General features: G+C 39.3%; 1 protein-coding gene across 1 annotated transcript in view; it reads right to left on the minus strand.

The window, feature by feature from the left end:
• Positions 1–318: 318 nt before the first annotated feature.
• Positions 319–14,160, minus strand: part of C2H1orf87 (chromosome 2 C1orf87 homolog) — an 89,337-nt gene continuing 75,495 nt past the window's right edge. Inside the window, 4 exon segments of the mRNA XM_060119356.1 lie at positions 319–479; positions 8,308–8,515; positions 12,319–12,398; positions 12,824–12,850. Coding sequence (XP_059975339.1) covers positions 319–479; positions 8,308–8,515; positions 12,319–12,398; positions 12,824–12,850 — 476 coding nt within the window.

The raw sequence follows: 14,160 nt of genomic DNA on the forward strand, positions 1-14,160 counted from the left end.
AAAAAACAGTTTGATCAGCAATACAGAAAAAAAATCATTGAATATTCATCATCAGCTTTTTAAGAATAGAAGGGGATTTTAAGAAATTGGGTTTTTGCCACCTCTGAAGAGAAAACCTGGTTTCCTTGTATCACTTTGAGCTGCTTATGAGCGAGCATCATAACCAGAAACCAAGTCCAAGTTCAAAGTGTCGACAATAGCTGCATCGGCCTCAACTCTGACAGCGCCTCCACCACTGCACTCGGGCTGAGGAGAAACATGTGTCAGGGTAAAAAGGGAGACAAAAGGAACATCTGTTCTCACAATATGGGCTTGTTATCATAGCTCCTTTAAGTACTGAAGCGCTGGCTCCAAGAGCATATTTTCTCCAGCATGGAATCTCCGCAAGGCTTGGTCAATTTTCCGAGGGCTCAGGGACAGGTTGTAAATAAGATTGTAGTTGTGAATGAGGCATCTGGCTCGTTCCTTCTCCAGAACTCCTGCCATTGGGTTGGGTGGGTGGGAGATTTTTAAAGAGTATTTTTTAAGAGTATTTTTAAAAGAAAAACCAAGAAAGAGGAAAATGCATTAGCTTGAATGACTTCTGAGCAAGAATTAAATGCTAATATTTTGAAATTTTAAGCTTCTTAAAAACCAAGTGACACCCTAAAAATATATTTACAATCCTGGCTATGCATAATAGATGTTGAGAGGAATCTGAGGGTGATTTTGGGGAGGAGATGGGGTCCAATATAATCCATAGGTAGACTCTAAAGCGATTTTAGCTTGTTCTTCATAGCCATAAAATTTTAAAAGACCAAGTTTTGAAAATGGTGGGGTGCTGGCTAAAAACAATTCCTAATTTCTCTAGTTTATGTTTATCTTACTGAAATATCCAAACATGTTCCTAGACATTCAGGATTTAAACAGCTCATTTTTATGCATTTCTGGAAATATATTTACTGTGACTCCCTCCAGCTTGCTGTGTGATCATAGGTAAATCACCTAACTTCTTGTGGCTTAGAGTCTAGATCTGTATAATAGAGATGGTGGTGCTTATCACAGGACATACTCTGGTACCCACGTGTTATATGTACCAATGCCAATGTGTTGTCCATGCTAAGGGTAAGTAGATTTTGATAGTTGCAGAGAGGAGTTTAAGTGTAGAACACGACAACAGCAAAGGTCAATGACTCATTCATAAGCTCTTAATTGTGAGCTTATATATGTCAGATACTGTGCTTGGGAATAGAGAGGATTTTGAGAAGTGGTCTGTTACCTTAGGAAGATCACCAACCAGTTGGGGTGATAAGAGATGCAGAAAATTAACTAGAGTGCAACAACAATAACAATAACGACTGATACTCATATATAACATTTACCATGTTTCAGGCACCCCTCCAAACAATTTACCAATATTAACTCACTTAACACAACAGCCCATTTTACAGAGAGAAAAACTGAGGCATAGGGATGAGCAGTCACTTGCCCAAGGTTGTTCTAGTCCATGCATTTAACCACCATACTGTATTATAGAATGAGGGGAAAGAGATTGTTTCAAGCAGGGCTCAGATTGTTTTCTAAATATTTTCCATGAATTGTGAAGATCTATGCTACAGGTGTCAAGCTTTTAAATATCTTTTATAGGGGTGAGATACATCCCTTGCATGTGGCTCTTCTAGTCTCCTGTACTTGTGCAGACTATAATAATGATTGTAAAATTCTTTCTCAAAGAATCCAGAAGGAGTGGTCCCCTGGTCATTTTGCAGAAAGCCACGACCAGTCTATTAGATTTGGGCTATAGTGGATACCTGTCATCTCTGTTTGAGCTCTGTTTGGATTTAAACGTGCAAGGGACAGTTGAGCATGATGCTCCTCTCTGAACTGCTCTCTAATGAGTGTTTTTAACAGTGGACTACAGACAGCTGGGGTCCTAATGTGATTTATTCCATTCAGTTCTATTCAGTTTAGTCCTGTCCTGTCCCTTCCCATCCCATCCCATCCCAGCCCAGCCCAGCCCAGCCCAGCCCATCCCATCCCATCTCATCTCATTCCATACCATCTTATCCCATCTCACCCCATCCCGTCCTATCCAATCCACTGTTTTTTAATTGTCTATTCTCTTCAGGTTTATTTACTGTCTCTTTCTCCTATTAGAATGTTGGCCCTTTCCTCTGCAGAAATATCTTTCTTTGAGTTGGCCAATTACATCTTTGCAATTTTCTGATTGGATGTAGGCTCTTGACCTGGTCTAGGTTGGATCCCTCAAGACATTTCCTCATATTCTACCTCTGGAAATATAAGTCATGGACTTTGGAGTAAGTTACTTTAACTTTTGAGCCTCAGTTTCCTTGACTCTAAAATAGGGATAATTAAATTGTTTGAAAATTAATAAAATAGTAAGTGCTTAGCACAGTGCCCAGAACTATTAAGCACTCATTAATGTAGGTATTTTTATGGATAGTTATAATAGTTATATCATCAATATTACTTAAAATACATAAGAAAATATTTTAATTAGAAGAAATTATTTATATATATAATTTAGTTTATATTTTAATTAAAAATTAGAATTAATGTTAAAAAATGCATATAAGAATTACCACTGGTGTGTGTGGGGGGACTTTTCTTCTATCTTCTAAGTTTTACCATTGGTAGAGGATTCGCGCCTCAGGCAAAAGTCCATTGACTGAAATTTATCTCTGTCTAATTTGCTGTCATTAGGGGATGCCCAAGACAGCTGCATAAAATAACCTTACAATCCATCTTAGTGTTGGGAAGCTTGTCCTTGTCCCACCAGAACCAGAATGAAATAAGAACATCTTTATTATCCACTTCATGTTCAGTTTACAAAGAATTTTTAAATCTCATTGGATCCTTTCTCAAATCTGGGAGGTATGTTTTATTATTATCAGTCCTATTTTATAGAAGAGGAAACAGGCTTGGCGAATATAAGTGACTCAGCAATTGGTGAAGTCTGGACTTGAATCTGATTAAAAACACACAAAGAAACAAACCAACAAAGTAACAAACAAAATCTCATGATCTTTCAGGGGGATTGGTATAGCAGGAAGTCCAATAGAACTGGGTTAGAATTATGCCTCAACTTCCCACCTGCTGATATTTTATCACTTTGAGTTTGGCTTTCTCCTCTGTAAATAAGGACATTAATCCCTTCAGCATGTGGTTGATGTGAGGAGTTAGTGATGCAGCGTATGTTAAGTCCAGACCCATGTCCTTGAGGGCTCTCATTGCACTATGCCTCCTTGAACTCTAAAATATTTTCTGTCTAGCCTTCAGTTCACTGGAAAAATTCCTAATCTACCAGTCACTCAAATATTTATCCCAACCCCCCATCTTTCTTTAGAAAGCATGACCAGTTATTCATAGTCATTCCTTATTCTTTCTCCTCAAGGATATTTTCTTGACAACCCCCATTAAAGAATAAGCTCAGAGTAGGTTCCCAGAAATGCTAATTTGATGATGGATGTTCTGCCTTCACCCTGGATGAGGAACACCCTGGCCTACATATTTCCTTGCACATAATAAAGAGCACTGATTCATCATTGGGCAGAGTAGGGATGATCTGCTCAGCATCTAGAGGAGGGCCATGGTGGTCTGCTAAATACTGTGGCTAATAAACCAACAAGATGACCTCAGTTAATCCTCTTTCCTCATTAAAGATAGTTATAGATGTTTCCAGATTTGGCTGACACATTCCTTGGCTATTGAGGAACTAATGAATTTCATAGAAACAGAGAAAACAGGCATAAATAGTGAAAAGGCCATGAGAAAGTCATTTCAAATCTGCCAGAATCTGCCCCAAAGTCAACAAAACTCCGTTTTTCCCCAGAGTAGTTCAGAAGTATGAGAAAGGTCCCAGTCTTTGGGAGTCTCTTAGCAACTAAGTTTATGATCCATCATCCATCATCAAAACTCAGCATTTGTTTCTTTGGAAATGTGTTTTCTCTCTACCTGATTTTTTGTTTTGTTTTGTTTTTGTTTGTAACCCCATCAACACTCTCACAGTCTTGATATGTATACACAGACTCATGAAATAAAGGTTATTTCAGTAAACTTTTGATCTCCCTTTTTCCCAGTATCTTCCTTAAATGATCCATTTCAGCTTTCCCTGTGTTCTCTGGTTGAACCTTTGGTGGACACTGGGTAGAGAATTAAGCCTTATTCCAGCCTTCAGGATTCACAATAGGGTCTCAACTTCACTATGCAATCCAACATGACCGTCAGTCCTGTCTTTCTCACTCTCTTCCCCATCATACTCATTCTCACCTTCTAACTTTTGCAGAAGATAGTTTCACACTCAGAATGCCCTACCCAGCTATTCAAAGTCTACCTCTCCTCTGGGTTCAGCTCAAGTTCTCTCTTCCAAGAAGCTCTCTCTGAGTACTCACTGAGCTTTTTTCATCTCCTCTGTCTTTGGACTCTTTAAGTCTAGTTTGTGTCTTTAATTATAATACTTTATTCTGTCTTTAAAATTTTTCTTTTACTGGCTTTGAACTATTGGCAGCCTCTGTGTCTTACCTAAAAGTTCGCTGAGGCCAGAGACCATGTCTCATCCTTTCTGGTTTCCCTCCTGGTCCAGCCTCTAGCACAGGGCTGGGCTCATAACAAATGTTTAATAAATGAGTTTCTAATTCATCTAGATACATTTTTTATCTAAAATTTTCATTCCCCCCTCTCTTTGGTATAGTTATTGGAAGTCATTGGGTATTATATGGTATTCATACTTCATGTGGTCTAGAATTAACTTGCATTGGAAATTCAAAGCAAAATGAAACAAAAACATACAGAGAATGAAAAGGCATTAGTGCTGTTATATGATTACTTCTAGAAAGTACTAATGTGTACACTAACTTTTTTTATTGAGATGTAATTGATATATCACATTGTGTAAGTTTAAGATATACAATGTGATGATTTTATACACATATATGTTATGAAATGTTTACTGCAATAAGGTTAGTTAACAAATCCTTTACCTCCCATAATTACCATTTTGTTGTTGTTATGGTGCATACATTAAAGCTCTACTCATAATAACTTTCAAGTACACAACACAATATTGTTAATGAGAGTCACCACTCTGTATGTTAAATCCTTGGAATTTATCTTATAACTGAAAGTTTCTACCCTTTGACCAACATTTCCACATATTTCCTGGCAACCACCATTTCTATGTGTTCCATATTTTTAGACTCCACATGTAATGCTAAGTCTTCATGAATAACAGTATGTAGTTAAGGACAACAATTTCAGTGCATGTGTTTTTGTATGTGCTGCCTCTTTTCCATTTCACAGGTCTCTGACCTAGTTCTGAATTTCATTATCTCACTTAAGCATTGCAATAACATCCTTTATCCTTTTTATGCTTTAAATTTCTCCTTCATTCTGCACATAGCCATCAAGGACCTTTCTGAAATACAACTTCATTATACCACTCTCCTGCTTAGAAACACAATGTGCTCACTATCTTTGAATTAAATCCAAGTTACTTGGTCCGTCATCTAGATCTGATCCCATCCTATATTTTCACCTTTTTCATTTAATATTCTTCTTAATAGCCCTTGTATTCTATTCAAACCAAATTCCTTGTATTGAGCTTCATACATAATGCTTTGCTTGGCTAACTTGCATGTTTGCCAGGAAGGACCCTCTATTTCAGTCCTTTGTATAAAAACTGCACTTTCCCTTAATGATCAATTTCACACTAACATAACCTTATCACCTCACTAGGAATGAATTCTCCTTTGTCTGAATGCCCACACAGCACCCTCTAATGGTATTTGTCACCTTCTATTTTGGGTTTAGTTACTTATATACATTCGTTTATTTGTTTCCTAAAAAAAAGGTTGAACAGAATTGTGCAAGGTACTCAGGATAAAAAAGTATCTTAGTACTTAGATAGTACTAAGTCCCAAATAGAAAAATACAATATATCAAATATGATAATGGGTATTAAAGAACTCTAAGAGGCCAGATAAATGTTGGCCTAAATCTGTCTGGGGAAATCATGGGAGTCTCAGAGGAGTAGAGCTTGAGTTCTGACATAAATGTGTTTAGGTATTTTTTAGCCAGGTGGACAGTGTGGGGAGTTGGCAGGGATAGAGCAGAGGCAGACAGCTCAGGTAGAGGGCGTAGGGTTAGAAAAGGCACAGCCATTGGCTTCTCTGGTGGTGCAGTGGTTAAGAATCCACCTGCCAATGAAGGGGACACGGGTTCAAGCCCTGGCCTGTGAAGATCCCACATGCCGTAGAGCAACTAAGCCCGTGCACCACAGCTACTGAGCCTGCGCTCTAGAGCCCGTGAGCCACACCTACTGAGCCTGTGTGCCACAACTACTGAAGCCTACGCACCTAGAGCCCATGCTCCACAACAAGAGAAGCCACCGTAATGAGAAGCCTGCACACCTCAACGAAGAGTATCCCCTGCTCGCCACAACTAGAGAAAGCCCATGGCAGCAACAAAGACCCAATGCAGCCAATAAATAAATAAATAAATTTATTTATTTATTTTTTGCGGTACGCGGGCCTCTCACTGTTGTGGCCTCTCCCGTTGCGGAGCACAGGCTCCGGACGCGCAGGCTCAGCGGCCATGGCTCACGGGCCCATCCGCTCTGCGTCATGTGGGATCTTCCCGGACCGGGGCACGAACCCACGTCCCCTGCATCGGCAGGCGGACTCTCAACCACTGCGCCACCAGGGAAGCCCAAATTTATTTATTTTTTTAAAAAAGAAAAGACACAGCCACAGGAGAAAGCAAGGCACATTTGAGGAAGGCAAGTTATTCATTATGATAGGGTAGGATATGCTGAGAGAATTACAATAGAAGGAGAAGATACTGGTCAGGTGGATAGGGACCAGCTTTTGCCTTGCTAAACAGTTTAGAGTTCAGCCTGTTAGCAGGCATGCTGATGATTTCAATCAGGAGAATTACAAGGTTGGATTGTGGGTTAGAGACTAAGAGAAACTGTAAGCAACCTGGTGGGGGATTCATGTCTGATTTATCTTTGTGTTTCCTGATTGCACTCAGCATAGTGCCAGGCACATGGTTTATGTACAAATTGTATTTGTTAAGAAGTGAAAGAAAGGGAGGTGTCCACTCTTAGACTGCAACACAAATGGAAAGGTGTATGACTGCTTCCATGTCCTTATTGTAAATAGTGCTGCAATGAACGTCGGAGTGTATGCATCCTTTCAAATTATGGTTTTCTTTGGATATATGTCCAGGAGTGGGATTGCAGGATCATATAGTAGTAGCTCTATTTTTAGTTTTTTAAGGAACCTCCATACTGTTTTCCATAGCGGCTGTACCAATTTACATTCCCACCAACAGTGTAAGAGGGTTCCCTTTTCTCCGTACCCTCTCCAGCATTTTTTGTTTGTAGATTTTTTGATGATGGCCATTCTGACTGCTGTGAGGTGGAATCTCATTGTAGTTTTAATTTGCATTTCTCTAATAATTAGTGATGTCGAGCATCTTTTCATGTGTTTTTTGGCCATCTGTATGCCTTCTTTGGAGAAATGTCTATTTAGATCTTCTGCCCATTTTTCGATTGAGTTGTTTGGGTTTTTTGATATTGAGCTGCATGAGCTGTTTGTATATTTTGGAGATTAAAAATCCCTAGTCGATTGCTTTGTTTACAAATATTTTCTCCCATTCTGAGGGTCATCCTGAATGGACAGATAAGATGTGGTACATATATACAATGGAATATTACTCCACCATAAAAAGGGATGAAATAATGCCATTTGCAGTGACATGGATGGGCCTAGAGATTGTCATACAGAGTGAAGTACATCAGAAAGAGAAAGACAAATGTATAATATTGCTTATATATGGAATCTAGAAAAATGGCACAGATGAACTTACTTGCAAGGCAGAAATAGAGTAACAGTTGTAGAAAACAAACTTATGGTTACCAAGGGGGGAAGAGGAGGTGGGGTGAATTGGGAGATTGGGATTGACATGTATACAGTACTATATATAAAATAGATAACTAATGAGAACCTACTGTATAGCACAGGGAATTCTACTTGGTGCTCTGTGGTGACCTAAATGGGAAGGGAATCTAAAAAAGAATATATATATATATATATACACACACACACACATATATATATACACACATATATATATATACATATATATATGTATATATATGGCTGATTCACTTTGCTGTACAGCAGAAACTAATACAACATTGTAAAGCAACTATACTCCAATAAAAATTAATTAAAAACATTTGTGGAGCCCAGTACAAAATGAAAAAAAGAAAAAGACATATGAGCTGTAAGCTGCACACGTCACCTGTATTACTCAGATCACAGAGGTAGAGGGCATTTTCTAGCTGCCTGAGCCTGTCGATCCATGTCTCACATTCTTCAGACGTGTTTTTCATCACTGGATTGACAAAAGGCTGTGAGAGTGGCCTGATCTTCAAAGCGCTCAGGAGATCTTTGGGGGCTGAAGTCTCAGCAGGCGGGTTTTCTGGCTGCAAATCCTTTTCTGGAGTTTTCTACCAAAACAACAAACATTTCACTGGCAACATATTCATAACCCAGAGCTCCCCCAGTATCTTGGCCAACATGAGGCTACACAACTAGCGAGATTTATTGTAGGTCTGGCTTTGTAAAGCTGGAGGATGAGTTTCAAGTCCTCTGTACCATAGGACCATATCTGCTAAGTCTTGCTGGATATAGACTACTATGTTGAATATTTTCTTTTTTCTTTAAGAGAAGGATAAAATTGTGACTTTTATTCAGTTTGCATTTCTGATTTACACAAACAGAAGTTTTTGTAACTGACTAAGACTTTCATGATGTTCTACTCTGTTTTTTTTTTTTTTTCTTTTTGCGGTATGCAGGCCTCTCACTGTTGTGGCCTCTCCCGTTGCGGAGCACAGGCTCCGGATGCGCAGGCCCAGCGGCCATGGCTCACGGGCCCAGCCGCTCCGCGGCATATGGGATCCTCCCAGACCGGGGCATGAACCCGTATCCCCTGCATCGGCAGGCGGACTCTTAACCACTGCGCCACCAGGGAGGCCCTTCTACTCTGTTTTATACTAGTGGGATCCATAGGCAATGCTTATAATTTCTTGGTGGAAAAACCTCTGGATTGTGAGTGTGAGATTCTTGACAAAAAGTGATTGAAACAATAGTGGTGTTATCTTTGGCTTGTGGACTCACTATAACGAAGCATAAGGCACCACTAGTTCTGTCTGTCCTATTCATTTAACAAAGGAAGCTGAAGTCCAGAGTGGGGAAGTGACTTACTAAGATCATATAGTGAATGATAGACACAAAACTAGATCGAGGGTATAGAGGTTATATCTAGCTCATCTTTGTATCCTAACCCCATGTCCAGTACAAAATAGAGATCATTTTAGAACAAATAGACAAATGAGGTCAGTAGAGCCATGTCAGACATTCTGTCACCTGTCATGTAGAGAGAGTGAGCATCTATTGTTTGATCTGCCCAACCCCAGTTTTCCAGGAATTGCCCCTCCTTTCAATCCATATGGCTGTAGAGAGAACCATCATGTGTCTAAGCACATAGTGCAGGACTGGGCACCTAATGCAAAATGTTCAATAAACACATTTTCCAGTGATTTTGGAACCATTTGTGAGAGTTAAAGCCAGAGATAGGAAAACAGAGATCATTCTGGATGAGAGGTAAGAAGAGAGAGACAGAGAGGATATGAAACAGCAGAGAAGAGATAAGATATAAGAAGTCATGATGATGTTCAAGGTTCAAGTCTTTGATTTGATTGTTATGTTTCTATCCTTGGGGAGATATATGTATACAAATATATATATATATATATATATATATATATATATATAAATAGTATGCTCCTTCCTTATCCTTCTAATAAATTAAGTTGGTAGAGTTGGTTATATTAATTGTATTTCAAATATTCTTAACTAATTTGTCATAGAATTAGGCTTTCCAATTTGTATACCATCTGTGCTTCTCCCAAATTTCAAATACCTGAATTTCTCCAATTTTGTACCTTGTCTCAAACCTCTCACATATAAGCTGTGGAGATCCCCTTTCTCTAAAGAATAGTAATTTCAATAAGAGGCCAAGTTAACAAACATGGATTCAGCTGCTACTGGGGAACGTGAAGAATTGTCTTGTTTAAAATAATATAATGCTATACAAAACTGCACCCATACGGATGACTAGTGATCAGTACATTTTGAGAGATTAATATATAAGAATTCTACTTTGATAAAGTCTATTTTGGGAGAAGCTGAAAGTTTTTATAAAGTAAATAAAATAGTGATTCTTTTTTTTTTTTAATGAATTTACATTTATTTATTTATTTATGGCTGCGATGGGTCTTCGTCTCTGTGCGAGGGCTTTCTCCAGTTGCGGCGAGCGGGGGCCACTCTTCATCGCGGTGCGCGGGCCTCTCACTATCACGGCCTCTCTTGTTGCGGAGCACAGGCTCCAGACGCGCAGGCTCAGTAGTTGTGGCTCACGGGCCCAGTTGCTCCACGGCATGTGGGATCTTCCCAGACCAGGGCTCGAACCCGTGTCGCCTGCATTGGCAGGCAGATTCTCAACCACTGCGCCACCAGGGAAGCCCAATAGTGATTCTTATACTTTTTAGAGCTTTGGACCACTTTAGAAATCCAATGAAAACTTTAGATAATCTACCCAGATAAATGCACATTTGCATACAGTTTGGTGGATGATTTTAGAAAATTCAAAGAGGTCCTTAGAGCTGAGAAACTGACTTTAAATAATTATATATTTCTTCAGATAGTTCAACACTCTCTTTGACCACTAAAGACAGGGAATGGGGGAATTTGTATGGGCCTGAATTAAGCTAAACCTAGGAAGTAAGTACGTAAGTAGATAACTAACTAACTAACTAACACACCCTATATTGTTTTGGTCCCACTGTGTCAGGATGAAGTCTAAATTCCTTGCTTGGCCCATAAGACCATTCAAGTTCTTGTTCTTCCTTCTCTTCTTTCAATGTATACATCTTTTTCTCCAGCCACATAAAACCAGAAAAAAAATACAGTTGTTTAATGCCCTTATGCTTTATATACGCTGTTTCCTCTGTTGTAAAAGTCCTTCTTGCTTCCTATGCCTTGATGTGTTAGGCTCCTACTCATCCTCCAAGGCCCAACTCATATTTCACTTCTTGGGGGAAGCCTTCCCTGATAGCCCCAGCCTAGGTGAGGGGCAATTCTTTGTAGCCCCTTTATCCATCATAGCACTTATTATGGGATAGTGTAATTGCCTGTTAGAGTATCTCTCCCATCCCCTAAAGATCTTGAGCCTGGGCCTGTGAGATAATCATTTATGTATCTTCAAGTTCTGGTTAGTGACTGTCACATAGTTGGTTCTCAAAATATGTTTATGGAATGAATAAGTGAATGAATAAATGAATGATTTTCCTGGAACAATAGGAAAGTTGCTTTACCAAACTTCTGCTTCAAATCCCCTTTCTAAAAAGTGGGACAACGAATGCTGCTTATACAGGAATATGAGAAGAATCGATTATTGCAGAGAGGCAGTAAAATCCTCAAACAAGAGGCAAAATAAAAGAGCAAAGTATATATTTTTTGTAATCTTATTCACAGCACACTTAACACTCAAGGAGAAAAGCATTTGCTGTTGTTTCTTGCATGGCAAGAGGCTTGCCAAAATGGATACTATTTTCTAAAATATTTCGAAGTGTGAAGTGCATGAAGAGGCCTCCCATCATCTGAAGATGAATTGTGTTCTAATCCGGGCATTTAAAAACAAGAACAACAGAGAAACTCAGGCTGTTTATCAATTCTGTCTGCATCTTCTCCTGGTTAAGTGCTGGGAATATTAAAATGAATTTTAACTGCTTGCCAGATTTTCTTTTTTTTAAATCAAAGAGCCCATTACATTTTAAAATGTGATGTCTGGGGAAAAGGTCACCCTAAATTTCTGGAAGCTGGACTTAAGATGTTAAAATAAGTCTCACAACCATCCTTTTGGCAGTTGGTGGACTGGTCACAGGCTCTGGAAGGACACCTGTCCACATGCTACAAGTTCAACTTTCAGGGGCCAATGGCAAGCCCATCACTGAGTGGTGATAAGTGGTTTCTGCATGCATACCAGCTAGGAGAGAAACCAACCATACTTTAGGAGTTTGTCTCTATTCCTTCTCTGCTGGAGTAGAATCTTGAAGTCAAAGATAGTCTGATATCAATGCACTGGGTGGAAATAAAAACCTCAGAAAGGAGGGTCTCACCCAGCATCAGTGAATAGAAGGCGAAGGATTGATGAAGCCCTTCGTCGAGGTCTGTATACCCAGCTGCATACCATATGTTCAGTTTTTCCTTGAGATATCTCATTAACTTCAGGATGCACTGGAGTAGCAGAGGTTTCTTTTCGTTTCTTTCCTGGATGAGAAAGAAAAAAATGGTTTTAGTTTGGTCTCTTCATTTTAACACATACACATATACATCCAGGCAAAGAAAATGTTGAGGCTCTGCTATACGATTGGCATTGTAAATGGTGATGGGGATACACTGGTGGATAAGAAAGATCTAGTTCCTGCCCTGATGAAGCTCACAAAGGGGAGGTAAATGTTAAATAATCACTCAAGATTATTATTTAATTACAAACTACCATAAAGACAACACAGGAATATGTGAAAATAAATTCCTTTTGGGCTAGGGGTAGGAGTGGTGAAGGATCAGAGAAGGCTTCTTGGAGGAAGTGACACTTAAAGTGGGGACCTGAAGGATGAATAGGAGTTTCCAGGCAAAGGTGATGGTGGGCATGTGCATAGAGCAGAGAGTTCCAGATAAGCAGAGACATCAGCCTGTAGAAATGTCCTGAATAAGGAGGGCTTTTACAGTTTGGGAAGTGGCAAGGGACCTCTTCCTGTGGTCCTGCCTCTTAGAGAAGCAAGCACTTCTGCCTCCCTTTCCACCCAAGTTTTCACTTGAAGGATCATGTAAAACCTTTGTCTTCTCCCTTCCTTGTTCCTTTCAATGGTCAGAAGTCCTATATGGGAAGAGGTTTGAATGGCATCCCTAACCCAGGAGATTTTACTGTCCAGGTGCTAGCTGCTCAGGCTGCTGCCTTCATGAATAGAAGAAATTTCCTTAGGATGCAGGAAAGAGACATAAAGACCTTCAGTTTAAATCCTCTAAGGCTTATTGTGGGCATCATTCACTCATCACTCAGCACCTGCCATCAGACTTGGCAACATTCATTTACTGTATAAATCAGTATGACAACTACACAGCATAGACTTCTGGGAGCTTCAGCTTCAATATTTAATGTGTAATTCAAATATTCCATTAACAAATACATATTGTTTCTGAGTTGGGTGTTGCTATTTTCAATAAAATGGTTCAATCAATGAATTTTAAACAAAAGGTAGAGGGCGACAGTATAACACAGTGGTGGAGAATAGAGGCTCTGAAGTCAGATGCCTTGGGTTTGAGTCTTGGCTCCTTTCTCTATTAGCTGCATGACCTAGGGCAAGGGACTTGTCCTCTTTGTGTCTCAGTTTCCATTTCTGTAAAATGGGGATAATGCCATCTATAGGTTATTGTGAGGATTAAATGAACTAGAAAATGTAAAGCAAATACTTGGAGCATAGCAAGTACTCAATAAATGTTAACTAATAGTGTTATCTATGTAAGGATGTTTATATAAATAAATTCACAATTGGATTAAAAAGCCTTTTGTTAGACTTTTAACATTGCACCTACAACTCATTATGAATCTTCTCCCACAGTTTCTTGATGGAGAAGGCAATGTGATTTCATAATCTTCTCTGAAGTCCCAGCACCCAGCATTAGAATAAATACTCATTGCATGTTGGTTGACTAAATGGATGATCATGTGCCCTAATCTGAAGTTTGGAAAATACAGTCACTGAATATATAGTTCTGTGTCTCCCATTCTTTTTCAGGCCCTATGGGAGGAAGGATTTCTCTCTTTATTCTTCTATACGTAACCCAGATGCTATAGATGAACTTTGGTGTCAGATCTGAATGCTATAATCTGGCTGCTTCCCTTTACCAGCTGCAAGCTTTCAGATCCTAATTTTGTCAGTTGTGAAAAGGGAATGATAATAGCTTTCTGCAGTAATATTGTGAAGATTAAAAAAATTGCCTAATAAAATGCGTAACACAGGAAAGATGC

Source organism: Mesoplodon densirostris, chromosome 2 (genome assembly GCF_025265405.1).
Source record: "Mesoplodon densirostris isolate mMesDen1 chromosome 2, mMesDen1 primary haplotype, whole genome shotgun sequence".
In the NCBI taxonomy this organism is placed as follows: domain Eukaryota; kingdom Metazoa; phylum Chordata; class Mammalia; order Artiodactyla; family Ziphiidae; genus Mesoplodon; species Mesoplodon densirostris.